The following is a 14,163-nucleotide window of genomic DNA, read 5'->3' as shown; positions in this document are numbered from 1 at the left end:
CTCGTGAAGCCCAGGCATGAATTGGCCCTTAACCACTTTATCATAACGCTAGTAATGGCCTCACGTTTGTGGTACGAACTCGTGACGATTATCCAATTGTAAACTTTGCCTACGTCAATGCGTCAATTCGGTGTCACTGATGGGGAGGAAAAAAATATATGCCTAGGGGGGAATCTTTTTGAATGGGTAAATAGGACGAGTTGAATCACTGTTGACGTTGTGATTCTGTCTTATTAGAGAGCTGAACGGAAACTGTTGGTTTACCTGTGATTTTCTAGAATTATAAATTATTATAGGCTTCAACGGATGTTTACGGGGGTTTAATCCATCATTTGCATTGAAAGTTGACATAGGCAGGCGTAAGAAATAATTAATAACAAAAAAATAACAATTGCTGATCAGATCCAAGAGAGCTGCACATTTTATTCCAATTTTATTGAAAATTGTCATTAAAAATTAGGTCCAAACTTCAAAAATTGGAACAAACATCTTCTTGATTTTTTCATTAGTTGAAGATTTAATAGAATAAAAAATTGTGAATGACATTTAGATGTTATGAAAAATTTATCCGTTTGAATACTCAGAAAGCAATACTTTATTAATCAGTATGTCAGCTAATGCCTGACCCAGCTTAACGATGATTGTCATTCCACATATCTATTTGTGTTTGCGATCCTGAAATTTTGATTAATGAAATACTGGTCCATTCTCATCAGCGCACCTCCATCGATTGAAATTTTTATCTCCCGGGTACAGTTAATACATACCACCTAAGCCTGACGTAAAAGCCAAGAATCGTCGTTGCATTGGCATGATGTACGCTGGGAGGGGGAGGTCATAACACTGTACGTCGAATGAACCAGCATCAAGCCTACTGACCACAGGTGGAAATACTGGCTAATTGCGCTCTACCTGTCAGACAATAGCGTAGGTGATTTCTTGTGGTTGTGGGCTCGTCTCCACAGTGAAATAATCCATGTGTATTTTACCCGGTGTACAGTGGAGAAATTGTTGAGAGTAAATTTTGATCTAATTAAAATTGTTCCAAGAGCTACTTAACGAGATTAAAATTACACATGAGGCGAGGCTCAGTGAGCACTTGGGAGCCATGGGCCCGACGAAATTGTAAGATCTTAATTATTTGCATTACTTACCGCACTCGTGAAACAATAACATCCGCTTTATCACTTTAAAATGCATCATCATTCTCGTCGTATGGTAAAAATACAAACAAATAGAATTATTTTCAAGGCGATAATAAATTGCGGGAATCAGCAGTGAAGAGCGTCGTTGCATCATTCACGAAATTGAGGGGTCTTATATGCAATTAATAATTATTTAACTGAGCGCAAAAAAGTTGCAGAAAAATAGTGTTGGTATTGAGGGAGACAAATGTATGTTATCAGGAACGTAGGTGTGCCGGCAATTATGCATGGCAATTGCAATTGCCCGGATTATAAACTACCGCCCGGTGGCGAGTAACCCAGTTTTATTCGACGATATTGGTATCGATAGTACGATACAGTTTGTGGATTAAAAAAATAATTGAAATTTGTGAGTTTTTTTTTGGGAGATATCATTTTATAGTGGTGAATATGCCAGCGGGAAACAAGAAATTTGATCATCATGATGCCGTCCTTGCCTGAATTAGAGTATTATGAAACTTTTAAAGAGTGTAGGAATTCTTGATTCATTCGTATTAGATTTAGTCTTCGCCTATTCCGGCTTTTCCTTCTTATGCAACAATCTACGCGAAAATGAGGACGTGCTTTATCGCTGGAGTCCTATCATAAACTAAAACATTTGTACGGCACATAAAAAATGCTCTTTTTTCTCGTTCGACGTGTAAACAGCGAAGAAACGCTTTTGAAAACTAATTGAGAAATATCTGATAAATCACTGAGTTTATAAGGAAACTTCGGAAGATATTTTACGAAACGAAATAACTCTGATAACTTTTCGCTACGAAGTATGAAATAAATCGCATATTGTTGCATGTAGAGAAAATTGATAGAAAACATTTTCATTGAACTTCGTGGGTTTTAGGCGATTCTTCAAAAATATTCTGTAGCAACTATCTGTGCTTGAATTCCATTATTTAATTACAACATTCGGAGATGTGTCTGGAACAGCAGGAAGTGGCCGGTTAAAAGATGTGTTAATAAATGTCTCTCCCAAGAAAATAATCTCTCAGACAATTTTTTTTCTCACTGTACATATTAAAATGCGCTTTTTTTTGCCGATAAGCTTTTGATAATTATCAGTCAGAGATTTTCGAAAGTAAAGCGATCACCGAATTTGTCATAGGAAATTAATCCTGTCATTAAAACGTCCTTTGAAGTCTTCTACAAAAAATCACTTAATGCAGCGATATTTCAGTCATAACGACAATGAATCTGTTGATTGATCTTAAATCGTTAAAACTCATTATCCACTAACAGCATGTGTTATCCAAGACACCAAGCCGGCATCGTCGGTGTATTATCAAACCTCCTGTGTCGCTGAAAAACAATGTGAATTCTCACGGTTCTCTGGTCACGCTCGTCCACCTCCAGCATTGAACACTGCAACTGCTTTATAAATTCGCACACCAATTGAATATTCGAATTGTTTGAGTTGAGGTAAAAAAGAACGTGATTACCAGAGTCTGAGGCCACTGTGTAGGTAACCGGAGTTATGGCACACACTCGGGCTCAGTCTCGTTATCGACCAACTTGGTGAAATAATCGCTTGTCCCTGGAATTTTTCATTATTCTTCAATACTAAATAAAAGCATAAAAACTGTTAAACAAATCGGTGAATAACGACAGATGTTTTATGGCCAAATAACAAACAATCATATGTTATTTCCATCATTGCCGGATAAATAAACAGAGCGAGTAATTAATGATCATATCGATTGATAACTTTGGTATGAATTACTCCATTTTTCACATTCATTTCGATTTCAGCTGCCAATATGGCACAATTTGCATCGAGTAGACAAGAGTTTATGACAAGTGAACCGGGACTGAATGGTATTGAGTATCAGAGGGGAGGTGGTTATTTCTTGTCACACAAGAAAATTGCCATCTTTATCACTGTTATTTTTCTATCTCTGGTGGCTGTTGGATTTATTGGTGCTTATGCTGGTGCTATTCCCAAGAAAAAGGTGAGTCTTAGTTCAGCACATATATAATACAGATTCAGTTAAATTAGTTTAGATAAGAAAATTATTCTACAGGCGTTTTAATGCGGAGTGTGTCACGATGAATTTTTCCGAAGGAAAGTCATCTCTATTTTTAGAAAAGTGAGAAATGGCTTTTGCACTGCATATAGTATAGTTTTTTTCGCTAACGAATTTCAAAAACACTTCCGAGTGGACATTGCATATTTTTTCCTTGTGTGGTGTATGATTTATTGGTCGTTTCATTTCATTAGATAGAATCACATTTGTTGTAAACTGATAGCATCGTTATTTTTATGGTTCTGGTTATTTCTTCGGAAAACTTTTATTCACTATGAATTGGAAATTTAAATTGATAGGAAATTATTATGTTCAATAAATTATCAGAAAATCCACTTACAGGAAAAACACTTTGTTACAAATGTAAACATTTCCGCGCGGAACCAGGCAATGAAGAACATTTTGAATGTTTCATAAAAATAAAATCTTATCTATCGAAATCCCATAGAATACTGCGACGAATGGGCTCAATAGGTTTATTTGGAAAACTTTTTTATGCTTCTCTCTCACAATTCAGTTAAAGAAAAAAACAAGTCTCACTATTTGATTCTTCTGGACAATGAATATAAAGATTTCCTGATATTTTTTTCATTTATTTAGAGTTATTCATTAATCAATTGAAACGAAAGGTTGATTAGCTTGGACTTATTTTTTTTTTCATTTTTTTAATTTTATTTGTTGGGATCTATGTTAAAGACATTCGATGCAACGGCATTGATAGCTGAGGATGAAGGCTCGGAGCCAGCAGATGCTGATAAATATTCCCTATCATCCGAGATATTCCCCCTACGATATCACATCGATTTGACGCCAACTCCCACTGACAATGGGGTCTCAGTGGTGGGACATGTCATTGTGCAGTTTCATTATACTGGTTCAGCTAGTTTAGATCAAATTGTTCTCAATGCGAAGAGCATGAATATTATCAACATGAGATTATTGGAGTATAATTCCGAAAATGGGGATGAAACGAAGAGAAAGAAGAGAGAGAATGATGATGATGATGATGATGATGATGGTCCGCGATTTCCTGAATCTGAGTTGCTTAGAAACGGTAACAACTTTGTGCAAATGTTCCTTTTCCAGACATTGTGATGAAGAAAATTATTCGGTAGATCCATAAAAGATGTTCGATAAATTTCATATCGATTACTATAATTCTCCTTCGTGGGAAATCTTTCTCAAGATAATGTCTTCTAAATTAATTACCGGGATTGGAGCATCAGTTATGATATTACTCAGTTGTTTTACATCCATTAGGAACGGGAATAACTGATATTGACACCAGTAAAAACCAACTGGATAACGAACATGGAATTTTAAGGACTCATTTGCCAAAACGAATAAAAAAAGGACTTTACGCTCTGGAAATAAATTACGAAGCTCTTGTCGATAATCGTACTCTTCGTGTAGCAAATTTTAGCGATGACAGTGGGGACAGGTGAGTGATTAATCCAGTTTACTGTTCCAAGCCGTTGATTTTCTCACCAGCTAATCCTTCTTGTTTTCATACTTTCTTCTCTCTTGGAGATGGCTGATGGCGAGTCGATTAAAACCCATCAATGCACGTCGGCTCTTTCCGGTATTCGATGATGTGAGATTAAAAGCTAAATTCGTCCTTTCCGTTGCACACGAGGAGAGCATTGTTGTCTTGTCAAACACTCCAGCAAAGTTTAGAAGTCCTGCGTGAGTAGCAAAGTCAATGAGAAAATGGAAACTATCTGTAGAGAGACAGATTTTTTTTTGAGAATAGATAAACCGACAAAATCCTAAATCGTTTGGCTTTTTAACTAATTAACAAAATTATGTTTTATGTTGATTAAAATTTCAATCACTAACTCAAGTTAATTATTCAACATGTAATTGATAATATGCATTGAATTCGATTTGTTTATCTCGAGTGTTTTGTTGAGCCCTAGATTCAGTTATTTTAAATGAAAAAAAATTTAATTTAAAATTGCTAAGTATAAAGTGAGATCTTCTTTTTCTTTTGATCAGAATAAATTGTATCGTAATTGAAACATTCGAGGAGACTCCCCTAATGTCTCCCCACAATCTGGTGCTCATTCAGGGACAGGTGGAGCTGGTGGATAATATACGAGTAAACGAAAAGATGATAAGATTTTGGAGAGAGACGAACGTCGATGTCAATCCAAGCTACTTGAAAAATATGACTCAATTAGTCCTGGACAATTTCGAAGAATTATTTGCAATCAATTTACACTTGCCTCAGCTTGATATCGTCTGTGTTCCATTTGCAGAGAATTATGGAAGTCCCGGAATAATCACAATTATGTAAGTAATTCCGTGAGCCGGAAATTTTGAAACAAATAAAGATGAGAATCCGCTCAATTTACCACTGATGTGAGTGATAAGTCGAGGAATTTTCTCAAGAAAAATTTCCCACGGTTAATTTATATTTTTCTTATCATTGAGGCATTTGAGAAAAGAACTTGGAAGGTTTGAAGCCAGCAAGTTTTGCTGAAATGTTGCTAAATGTCTCCCTTCAATTATAGAGAACCACTTTTTAATGTGACAAATACGTCACCAGGAATAACGAGATATGAAGCCCTTCAAACGTTAATTCGTCTCATTGGTCAACAATGGCTGGGTGGATTAGTAAATTCCCAGAATTGGACTGACGTGTGGATCCTGGAGAGTTCCCTCACCGATCTCCAACACTCGCTGATTCCCAAAGCAAGTGATCAATAATAGGAAACCGAGGAAAAGGAATTAATATCATTGAGTCAATAAATTTTTTAATTTTCAGTTAGATCCAACATTCAATCACTCTACGTTTATCCTGGATGTTCAATTGGATGCGTTTGAGGCCGATGGTTACACAGTATCACAGTCATTGAAGTCCAAGGTCAATCCAGCATACTTGGAAGCCTTTCATCCGGATGAGTTGTATGACAGAGGTGAGAAAGAGACGGGAGATAAGAAGATTAAGATTTATTATCATTAGCATAACGGAATTTTAAATTTATTCACAACTCTTGAGAAATCCTTCAAAAGTTGATTGAAGTGGTCATGTGCATCGGGAACGTAATTGAGTAAAGCGGTGCTCTCAAAGACATTGGAAAATTATTCCGCGAATGTCGACGTAATAGGGAGATTGAAAACAATAATTTTTACGAAGATTCATCCTTGGAACAATATCTTCCACAAAATATTCGATTCAATAGCATCATAGACTTAAATATTATGCTATAAAATATTATTAAAAAATCTCAGGGGTTCAGATTATTATTTTTTACTGGAAAACTCAATATGTAATTTTTTAACTGACGATATTCGGGCCATAGTCATCTTCAATCGAAGCTTTGCTATTTTCATATTTTTCTCTATTAACACAATTAATATTTCAAAAATGAATAATTATCCGTAGGTGCATGTTTGCTACGCATGTTGCATGGAGCTTTGCGACAAAACGAGTCGTGGATTGGCTACAGGAAATTCGTTAACAGGTGGTGGGTAAATTATTGAAACTATAATTTACATATTCATCCTGTGTATTTGTGACGTTGCGATTGGAACTTCCTTTCGGTGACACACGCAATGGGAAAATTCACAATTTTTCTCGGTTGTTCTGTCAGGGCAAATGGAAATGGTGACGTTGCTTCATTTCTGGAAGCTATGACTGATGACGCCGAGGATATTCCGGAGGGGATCAACGCCATTGCGGCTATGAATTCATGGATCAGTAGTCATGGGTATCCAGTTCTGAATGTTGAGAGAGATTACAGTAGTGGTTCTGCCAGAGTTCATCAAGTAAATGACTTTTTCCTACATTCACAGGAGACTTTTAATTTAAAGTTGAAGAGGGCTTTTTTCTCCAAATTTTTGGAAAACCTTTGATTTAACCCTTTCAAAATACCGGCGGGTCATTCGCGTTATCATCGTCTATCTTTTTTAATACTTACTCAAATGTGTTTTTTACATATACAATTTATGATGATTTGTTTGTCAGAAATTACTGTGGTAAATTATAAAAAAAATTATACTCTTCCGGCATAGTTCTCTTTTACTACGTTCACACTGTAATTTTTAATTTTATATTCTCTCGGTACATATTAACTATATAGCGCTGAAAGCAATTACTCATACATTTTGTTGTGTTCCAGGAACGGTTTAGTTTTGATAATTTAACTGTAGAGCCTCAGCATCCCTGGTATCTACCTCTCTCTTGGATTACCGAAGACGGTAATTGGTCATCACCCTCATTCACATGGCTGAAATCAGCGGAAACCACGATAGATAGCGTTGGTAATCCCGATGAAAAATCGTGGGTGATATTTAACGTTAATTCCACGGGTACAGTATTTCCTACAATTCTCTCATCCAACTGAATCAGGAATAAAAGAAAAATTTCCCTGACAGACTTTCAATTAATTTCAAAGGATACTACAGAATTAATTACGATCCCGATAACTGGCAATTGATTGCACGTGCATTAGGAGAGAATCCCACGGAATTTCCTTCACCAGTGAAAGCCTCACTGGTCGACGATGTATTGAGCTTAGCTTTCGTTGGTTCTACATCTTACGATACGGCTTTCAGTCTGATCAATTACTTGAGAAATGAGAGCCAACCCGAGCCTTGGACGGCACTCATGCGTCACGCCATCAAACTTAATCTTGTGTTGTATGATACACCGATTTATCCAAAATATCAGGTAACTCACAGCCTAATTTTATCATAATTTCGAATGAATTTGTTCTGCTGAATTTTTATAATTTTTTTTCCCCTTTTTTTTCTGCTTTCCGTTTCATCAAGAAGATCAAGCAAAATAAATCTTTAACAAATCTGTTCTCTTACTATTTTTTTCGATTCTTTAAATTGCACTGAAATTCAATTAAATTGATCTATTCATCTGTAAAAAACTAAAGTACCCCGTTTCTCCAGGAATACATGAAGAAATTGACATCAAATTTTTTCCAAGAATTTGGTTTAGACATAAATCATGGTAGACGACTGACACTAGTAGCTCACCAATTAGGATCAACCTTTGGGATACCCGAGTACGTAAGTTGGGCAAAGGAAAATGCCGAAGGCTTGAAAACCTCGCCAGAATGGGAATCTCGTCATCTGTAAGACTCAAACAGCCAAACTCAAATGACAAAGCTCCTTTCCAGTTGAACCCCCGAGTAAATAGACAAACTTTACAGCATACCCTCGTATTTACGGGAGACTCTACTGTGCACCCTGGCGGATGAGCTCGAATGGCAATGGTGGCAGGAGAAATTAGGAAACATCACGAAGCGCGACGATGACAGAAATTCATTTCTATCGTCTCTGGCCTGTTTTCAAGTGCCTTGGATGTTACAGGCGTGAGTTTAAAGTGATACTGAAGCATTTATTGGGGAATGGGGAACGAGGTGGATGAATCCATCAATTTTAGATTCAATCAACAGTGGGGACTATTTCCGTTTCTGTCGTTGAAATTGTCCAAAGGTGCTAAAGCTACACTTTACGGCTGTGCAATCTCAAATACTTGTTTATTGAATTGTTCTCAGGGTATTGAATGAAATTGTCAAGGGTGAGTTCTTTGAAGAGGCTGAGACGCTGGTTATTTTGAGAGCATTCGACAAGCATCCGGTCGCTGCTGAGGTAGCCTTTCAATTTGTGCGGAAAAATTGGGCGGATATTGTTAAAAAGTAAATAGCTATTTTGTATTTTTTAAAAGTTCATTTTTGAAATACCGTTAGAAATATTTTCAAACCCAAAATTGACACTTGTCAATGAAGTCCTCCACTTAATTTTTTATAAGTTTTTGGCTCATTCCATTTGCCAGTAACAATTAAAAGGAGATAATCTATGGGCAATTTAATTTGTTAATTTATGCACCATTGACTATAGTATGTTTTTGTGAAAAAAACAATTGCTCACTGCTAATGACTCTTGAAAAATATTCATTTTGTGCAGGTTTCATAAGTCATACCCTGTACTCAGGGCGTTCATAGGTTCAATAAGCAGCGGTTTTACTAGTGAAAAGGATTTTTCCGACGTATGTATCTAAAGGGAGATCTGAAGAAAATTTACCAACAACTTCATCCCTTTCATCTTTCATTTCTCTTTTACAGTTTGTGGAATTTCGAGAGGATAACTATGATAGCCTCAAGCCCGTGGGTTACATCACAGCATTCGTCGAGGCTAAAGGAAATTCGTGGGTATCCTTCCTCAACACATCCTTTGTAAACTTCGAGAAGACGATGCAAAGAATTTAATAGTTATCCTGCTTATCCAAGCAATTTCAATACTTATCAAATTACTCCCCACTCATCATAATCTAAGAAATACAAAAACCTGCGAACAATTGTGATGCCTGTAATATAAAAATGATAAATAAATAATAAGTACTAGACTAGGAAAATCATTTTTGTTTTTCACCCATATTCCGTTTTAAATAACTCCGAGCTTATGTCGAGGTGGACAGCTTTATTGCAATATTATTGGCTAGAAACATTTTGAGGAGTCCAAAAAATTCCGAATTTGATCAATTTCAGTTCTTTAGAAGATATTGAAAATAATTTATTACGTCAGCAATTGAATAAAAATGTCCAACCCTGATTTATATCTCGAATGAAATTAAATTCAATTGATCTGAAAATTAATTGGTACTCACCTTCTTAATTCTGCAAGTCTTGACAAAAATATGATGAAACGATTTTGTGAAAATCTCTTTACCTTCAATAGTAACCGCCAACTGATAAAAAAGCTTTTCAGACTTATACGAATCCAGCAGTTAAATTGTAATATAAGATAAGTCAATTTCGCTCATTGGCCGACTTAAGTTTCTACCGGCATTTCAAAAGATACGTTTCCCGCAGTTCTCCTATCGTGCTGCAAAAAAGTTTCCAAGATAAATCTCCCCATTTCGTTAACATTCAGAGGCATCTTTTAATTCCCTATTCTGAAGTTGACTTGATTTATCTCATTCTACCTCTTCGCTTGTGAAATAAGGTACTGATTACATTGAGAGAAAACATTAGTCTACGACAACAATTTTTATTCTCCATTCAGTTCGTTTTCACCCCAAAAAGCATGATTACAAAATCAAGCAACAAGAAACTCGTCCTTACCGTTATAATTTCCGTAAAATCCTCGGTAATGATAAAACGCCAGTCAATCGTCATATTTCATTATTCAATTTTTCATATTTTACAATTCAATAATAATAATTATCAATCGTTAATAACCGAATAATAAATATGCATAATAATGTAGTAATTATAATAATATTACATATTTAACAAATTTCACGATATTTCTATTAACTCTCATCTAACGACAATCATTACATAATTTGAGATAGATGTTTGACCCCTCGAGAATCATCACCGATTTTCTTGAATATTCCATTAAAACTATTTTCACTCGTTAATTGGTACTGTTACGATAATTATAAATATCCATTAACGTTCAAACCATAAAATGTCTCCAATTCTTGTTTTTCTATATTGCTATGGCGTTTAAGTTACTCTTCATACGTCAAAGTCTTCTACGTCCACCCACGGTGGAGAGGTAAAGAGGAGGGGAGTGGGTGGGAACGTGTCTGACCTACCCCATAATACGCTCGATAGTTGCTTCAGTTATCGTCAGAGGCAATGGGGTCATTGATCGTTACACAGTTGGTACTTTTTATTTTTTAAACAAAAATCATCCTCTCTTTCTCTCTCGCGCGCGCGCTCTCTCTCTCTTCTCAAAGTATATTTACGCTAATCGGATAAACGTCACTCTGTGTGGCTAGACACTTTACCGATAACGTGTCAGAGGTGGGTTTACGATTAAACGAGAAATATTTTTCTCAGGAAACAGTCGATGAGGAAGATTCAAGTATCTTTGCGAACAATTTTTTTCGGAGGTGAGCCGCACGTGTATTGGACAAATTATTCTTCAGATATATTAGGAAATAATGGATCCAGCAGGAAAAATGAACTTTCCAGGCAGGTACCACAAAAAGTTTCTTGGACAGGGAATTGAATTTTCCACAGGCGATTCGTCTGGAATATTTTTCAGGGATCAAACAATTTAGAAAATATTTTCGAGATAATGTGAACAATTCGTTCCAATTCCTGAGTTCCTCAACTTATTCATCTACAGATATTTCCGGAAATAATTGTTCTAAAATTTTTTTGATAATCTCTCGTACTGCTACCTAATCTTATGCCTATCTTTTCGAAACAAAATTAATTTTAAATTTTCTACAAAAGTTCTTTGGAAAATTTCGCTAAGTCCATCACTATTAATTCAAGAGATACTTATGGAACATTATGAATCCTCCGGACTGATTCCGCAAACAGACTCTTTTCGAAAAGTAATGTTTGAGAATCTCGTTCAATCGTGCCCCTCGTACAAAATAAATTCAGCAACAATTCATTCATATTTATGTACAAATATATACATTATCCTAGGTGATTAACAGCCTAAATTCCTAAGTGCATGATTCTCAAATATCCTCCTCTAATTTATTTCGTTTGTTTCTCTCCATCTCTACAAAATATTATATTTTGTTCATTTTCTTGGGTGCATGAGTTCGCTAAAATATAAAATATGTGCGTTTCTTTCGTTATTTAATTTGTTACATTAGTTTCTCGTTAACCTGTTATGGAGAGACTTTGCCTTGAATTTTATTTAAATATTCTTGCGAGCACCTAAAGGCACTTACGCGCAATTATTATTTTATGTTTCAATTTGTTTCGATAGTTGGTACTAACAGATTTTTATTCATTTCTGTGATTCATTGATCCCCGAATAAATTAAGGTATTGAGCTTTACATAAAGGAAATTAAGCGATGGCCATGTGCGAGTAATTATTAGAACACATGTTAAAATACATTCAGGGAGATATTTTTTCATTCAACTACCCGTCTAAATTTGATGTGAGAACTGACTAAAAAGTGAACCTTTTTTTCCTTTCAATCACCATTTGAATTATTTTATTTAGTGCTGAATTTTATCACTTTTGAACGACTTAAAATTTTCTTTAAAGTCTTACTCAATTTTCCTTTGGAGAGAATTACGTAATGAAAGGATTTATGACTTAGGAAAGAACATCTCCCTGAATGTCATACAACGAAAATGGTTGAATTGGCAGTCGATCAATGGAAATTCCCTATAATTAATCAAGCTATCCACATTCTACGGGTATTTACAATCCAAAGGGCTTTTATAGTACATTCCCTCTATTTCCATCACATATTTCCCCTGGATCGGCCGTATCCACTAGCATCATCTCAAAATATACCTCGATATCTAACAACTCTCAGTGTTATTCCCTCTTTACAGCACCTCCTGATCGATTCAAAGGCCAACAGGTTGTTTCAACACAATTGTACAATTGTTATCATCATCATGTTATTTTGTTCTCATTAACATACATGTTCTATCTAAAAAAATATTGAACGTAGACGACTCACAGTGACATCGACTACGAACTACAGCATTCGAACACCAATATTTCGGTTGTTCACCAGCTCGCTACAACTATCAGCTTTAGAATTCGTATGCTTTACTTTTTTTTCTTATCTTATCTATTTATGCTTAAACGTTAAACAGTTGGTAATTGGAGTTGAATTCTCTTGGTGGCTTATTTGTAAGTGAAATGATGTCAGATGAATGAAATTACTAGGCTCGGAGTGAAAACAGGTAACGATTTTTCCTTGAAAATTGGATTTGGGTGTATCACCGATGGTATTTGAAAAATTTGACAGTTATTCTGGGCGTTTTTGTAACCAAAATGTCGAATAAAAAATATTTCATCCGATAAATCAGTAGATTTGCATCTGTCCATCCAGCTGATTCTATTGATATTAATTCTGGTGCAATTTCTTGACCCAAATTGTCAAAACGAGCGAAACTATTTTCATACTAGAATAAGTCGTACGGATAAATCACAAATCAATAATTTTTTTATCGAATTTCTAGTGGGCAGCATCTTGAAATGCTTTTCATTCCAAAGATATTTCCAGGATAAATCAACGAATGAATGATGAAATACCAGGATTCCCCTCGAATTCAACTTGAGAACGATATCAATCTATCAATCTATGTACCGTGATTTCTAATGTACAACGTGATGGGTATTTGGGCATACAAAACATCGTATATAATAATTTAAACATACCCTAACGTACTCTACAATTCGAATGAATCTCTTTCGATAATAAACGCAATTCAGCACTTTATTACTGAAACAGTTAATCCCTTCCTCTATAATACAATAGTATCGTTCATTATATTACAAGTTAAATCATTAATACACCTGTTCAATGTAATTATCCCTTGTCACGATTTTAATAATTAAGTTACCGAGTTACGTAGTGGCAGCTTTGTTACGAGTTACTTGAGCACAGGCTATTGAATTTCCATTCTCAATATTTCTTCAAGTTTTTCATTCTCTTCTTCTCCTCTCGTGTTTATACTCTCGAATTAATTTATGATTAATAGACTCATCTGAGTTATGAATATTTTTGTGTATGTGAATAAATTAATGGAGCCCCTCAGCCGTGACGGGTAATAGGCTTACTCCAAACTGAAACCACTGGTTGGATTCGTTTAAAATCACTTTATTGGTCCTAGAGGATTGGGGCAGCCTACTACGGCGCACGGCTCGACGTGGACTATTGAGGTGGACATCTTGCCACTGTGTCTCGGGCATATTCACTAAATTTCTTATCTATGGGAACCCTATCGTCATATAGAGTTGGCGCTTGGAGGATTATACCAGCCGTACCGGCTAATACTGCTAGGGTGAAGATCCAGAGGAATAGTCTGTCTAGCACCATTGCTACGTACTTCCAATCCTCTTTCACCTGGATGAATAGTTAAATTGAGAGACGGTGAGTATTTCAGCGGCTCAGGATTCGGAGGAATTGGAGAGGAGAAATGATCGATAATTTTTATTCTGATGTCTGCGAATATTTTGGGACTGG

General features: G+C 35.7%; 2 protein-coding genes across 12 annotated transcripts in view; one reads left to right on the top strand and one right to left on the bottom strand.

The window, feature by feature from the left end:
* The first annotated feature begins 874 nt into the window (after positions 1-874).
* Positions 875-9,602, top strand: LOC135169643 (aminopeptidase N-like). Of its 3 annotated transcripts, none has more exons than XM_064134812.1 (17): positions 875-1,125; positions 2,952-3,151; positions 3,923-4,280; positions 4,487-4,667; positions 4,757-4,912; positions 5,225-5,521; positions 5,743-5,923; positions 5,997-6,147; positions 6,618-6,699; positions 6,826-7,000; positions 7,354-7,543; positions 7,630-7,904; positions 8,135-8,319; positions 8,398-8,559; positions 8,746-8,886; positions 9,155-9,236; positions 9,313-9,602. In XM_064134812.1, exons 1-17 carry the CDS (start codon positions 1,077-1,079, stop codon positions 9,454-9,456), a joined length of 3,009 nt encoding a protein of 1,002 aa, XP_063990882.1. In that variant the 5' UTR covers positions 875-1,076; the 3' UTR covers positions 9,457-9,602. The 3 variants fall into 3 exon arrangements, with proteins under 3 accessions (XP_063990882.1, XP_063990890.1, XP_063990900.1); XM_064134820.1 differs by lacking the exon at positions 875-1,125 and adding an exon at positions 1,612-1,675; XM_064134830.1 differs by lacking the exon at positions 875-1,125 and adding an exon at positions 2,469-2,879.
* Positions 9,603-10,221: 619 nt separating this feature from the next.
* Nachralpha4 (nicotinic Acetylcholine Receptor alpha4) overlaps positions 10,222-14,163 on the bottom strand; it is a 157,442-nt gene continuing 153,500 nt past the window's right edge. For all 9 annotated transcript variants that reach the window (XM_064135078.1, XM_064135085.1, XM_064135071.1 and 6 more), the window contains one exon: positions 10,222-14,043. In XM_064135078.1, the coding sequence (XP_063991148.1) occupies positions 13,852-14,043 (192 nt within the window). In that variant the 3' untranslated portion in view covers positions 10,222-13,851. The remainder of the gene's footprint in view (positions 14,044-14,163) is intronic.

This window comes from Diachasmimorpha longicaudata, chromosome 1 (assembly GCF_034640455.1).
Source record: "Diachasmimorpha longicaudata isolate KC_UGA_2023 chromosome 1, iyDiaLong2, whole genome shotgun sequence".
NCBI classification, from domain to species: domain Eukaryota; kingdom Metazoa; phylum Arthropoda; class Insecta; order Hymenoptera; family Braconidae; genus Diachasmimorpha; species Diachasmimorpha longicaudata.
Note: the sequence above shows the minus strand (reverse complement) of the source record. Positions and strands in the feature narration are given on the sequence as shown.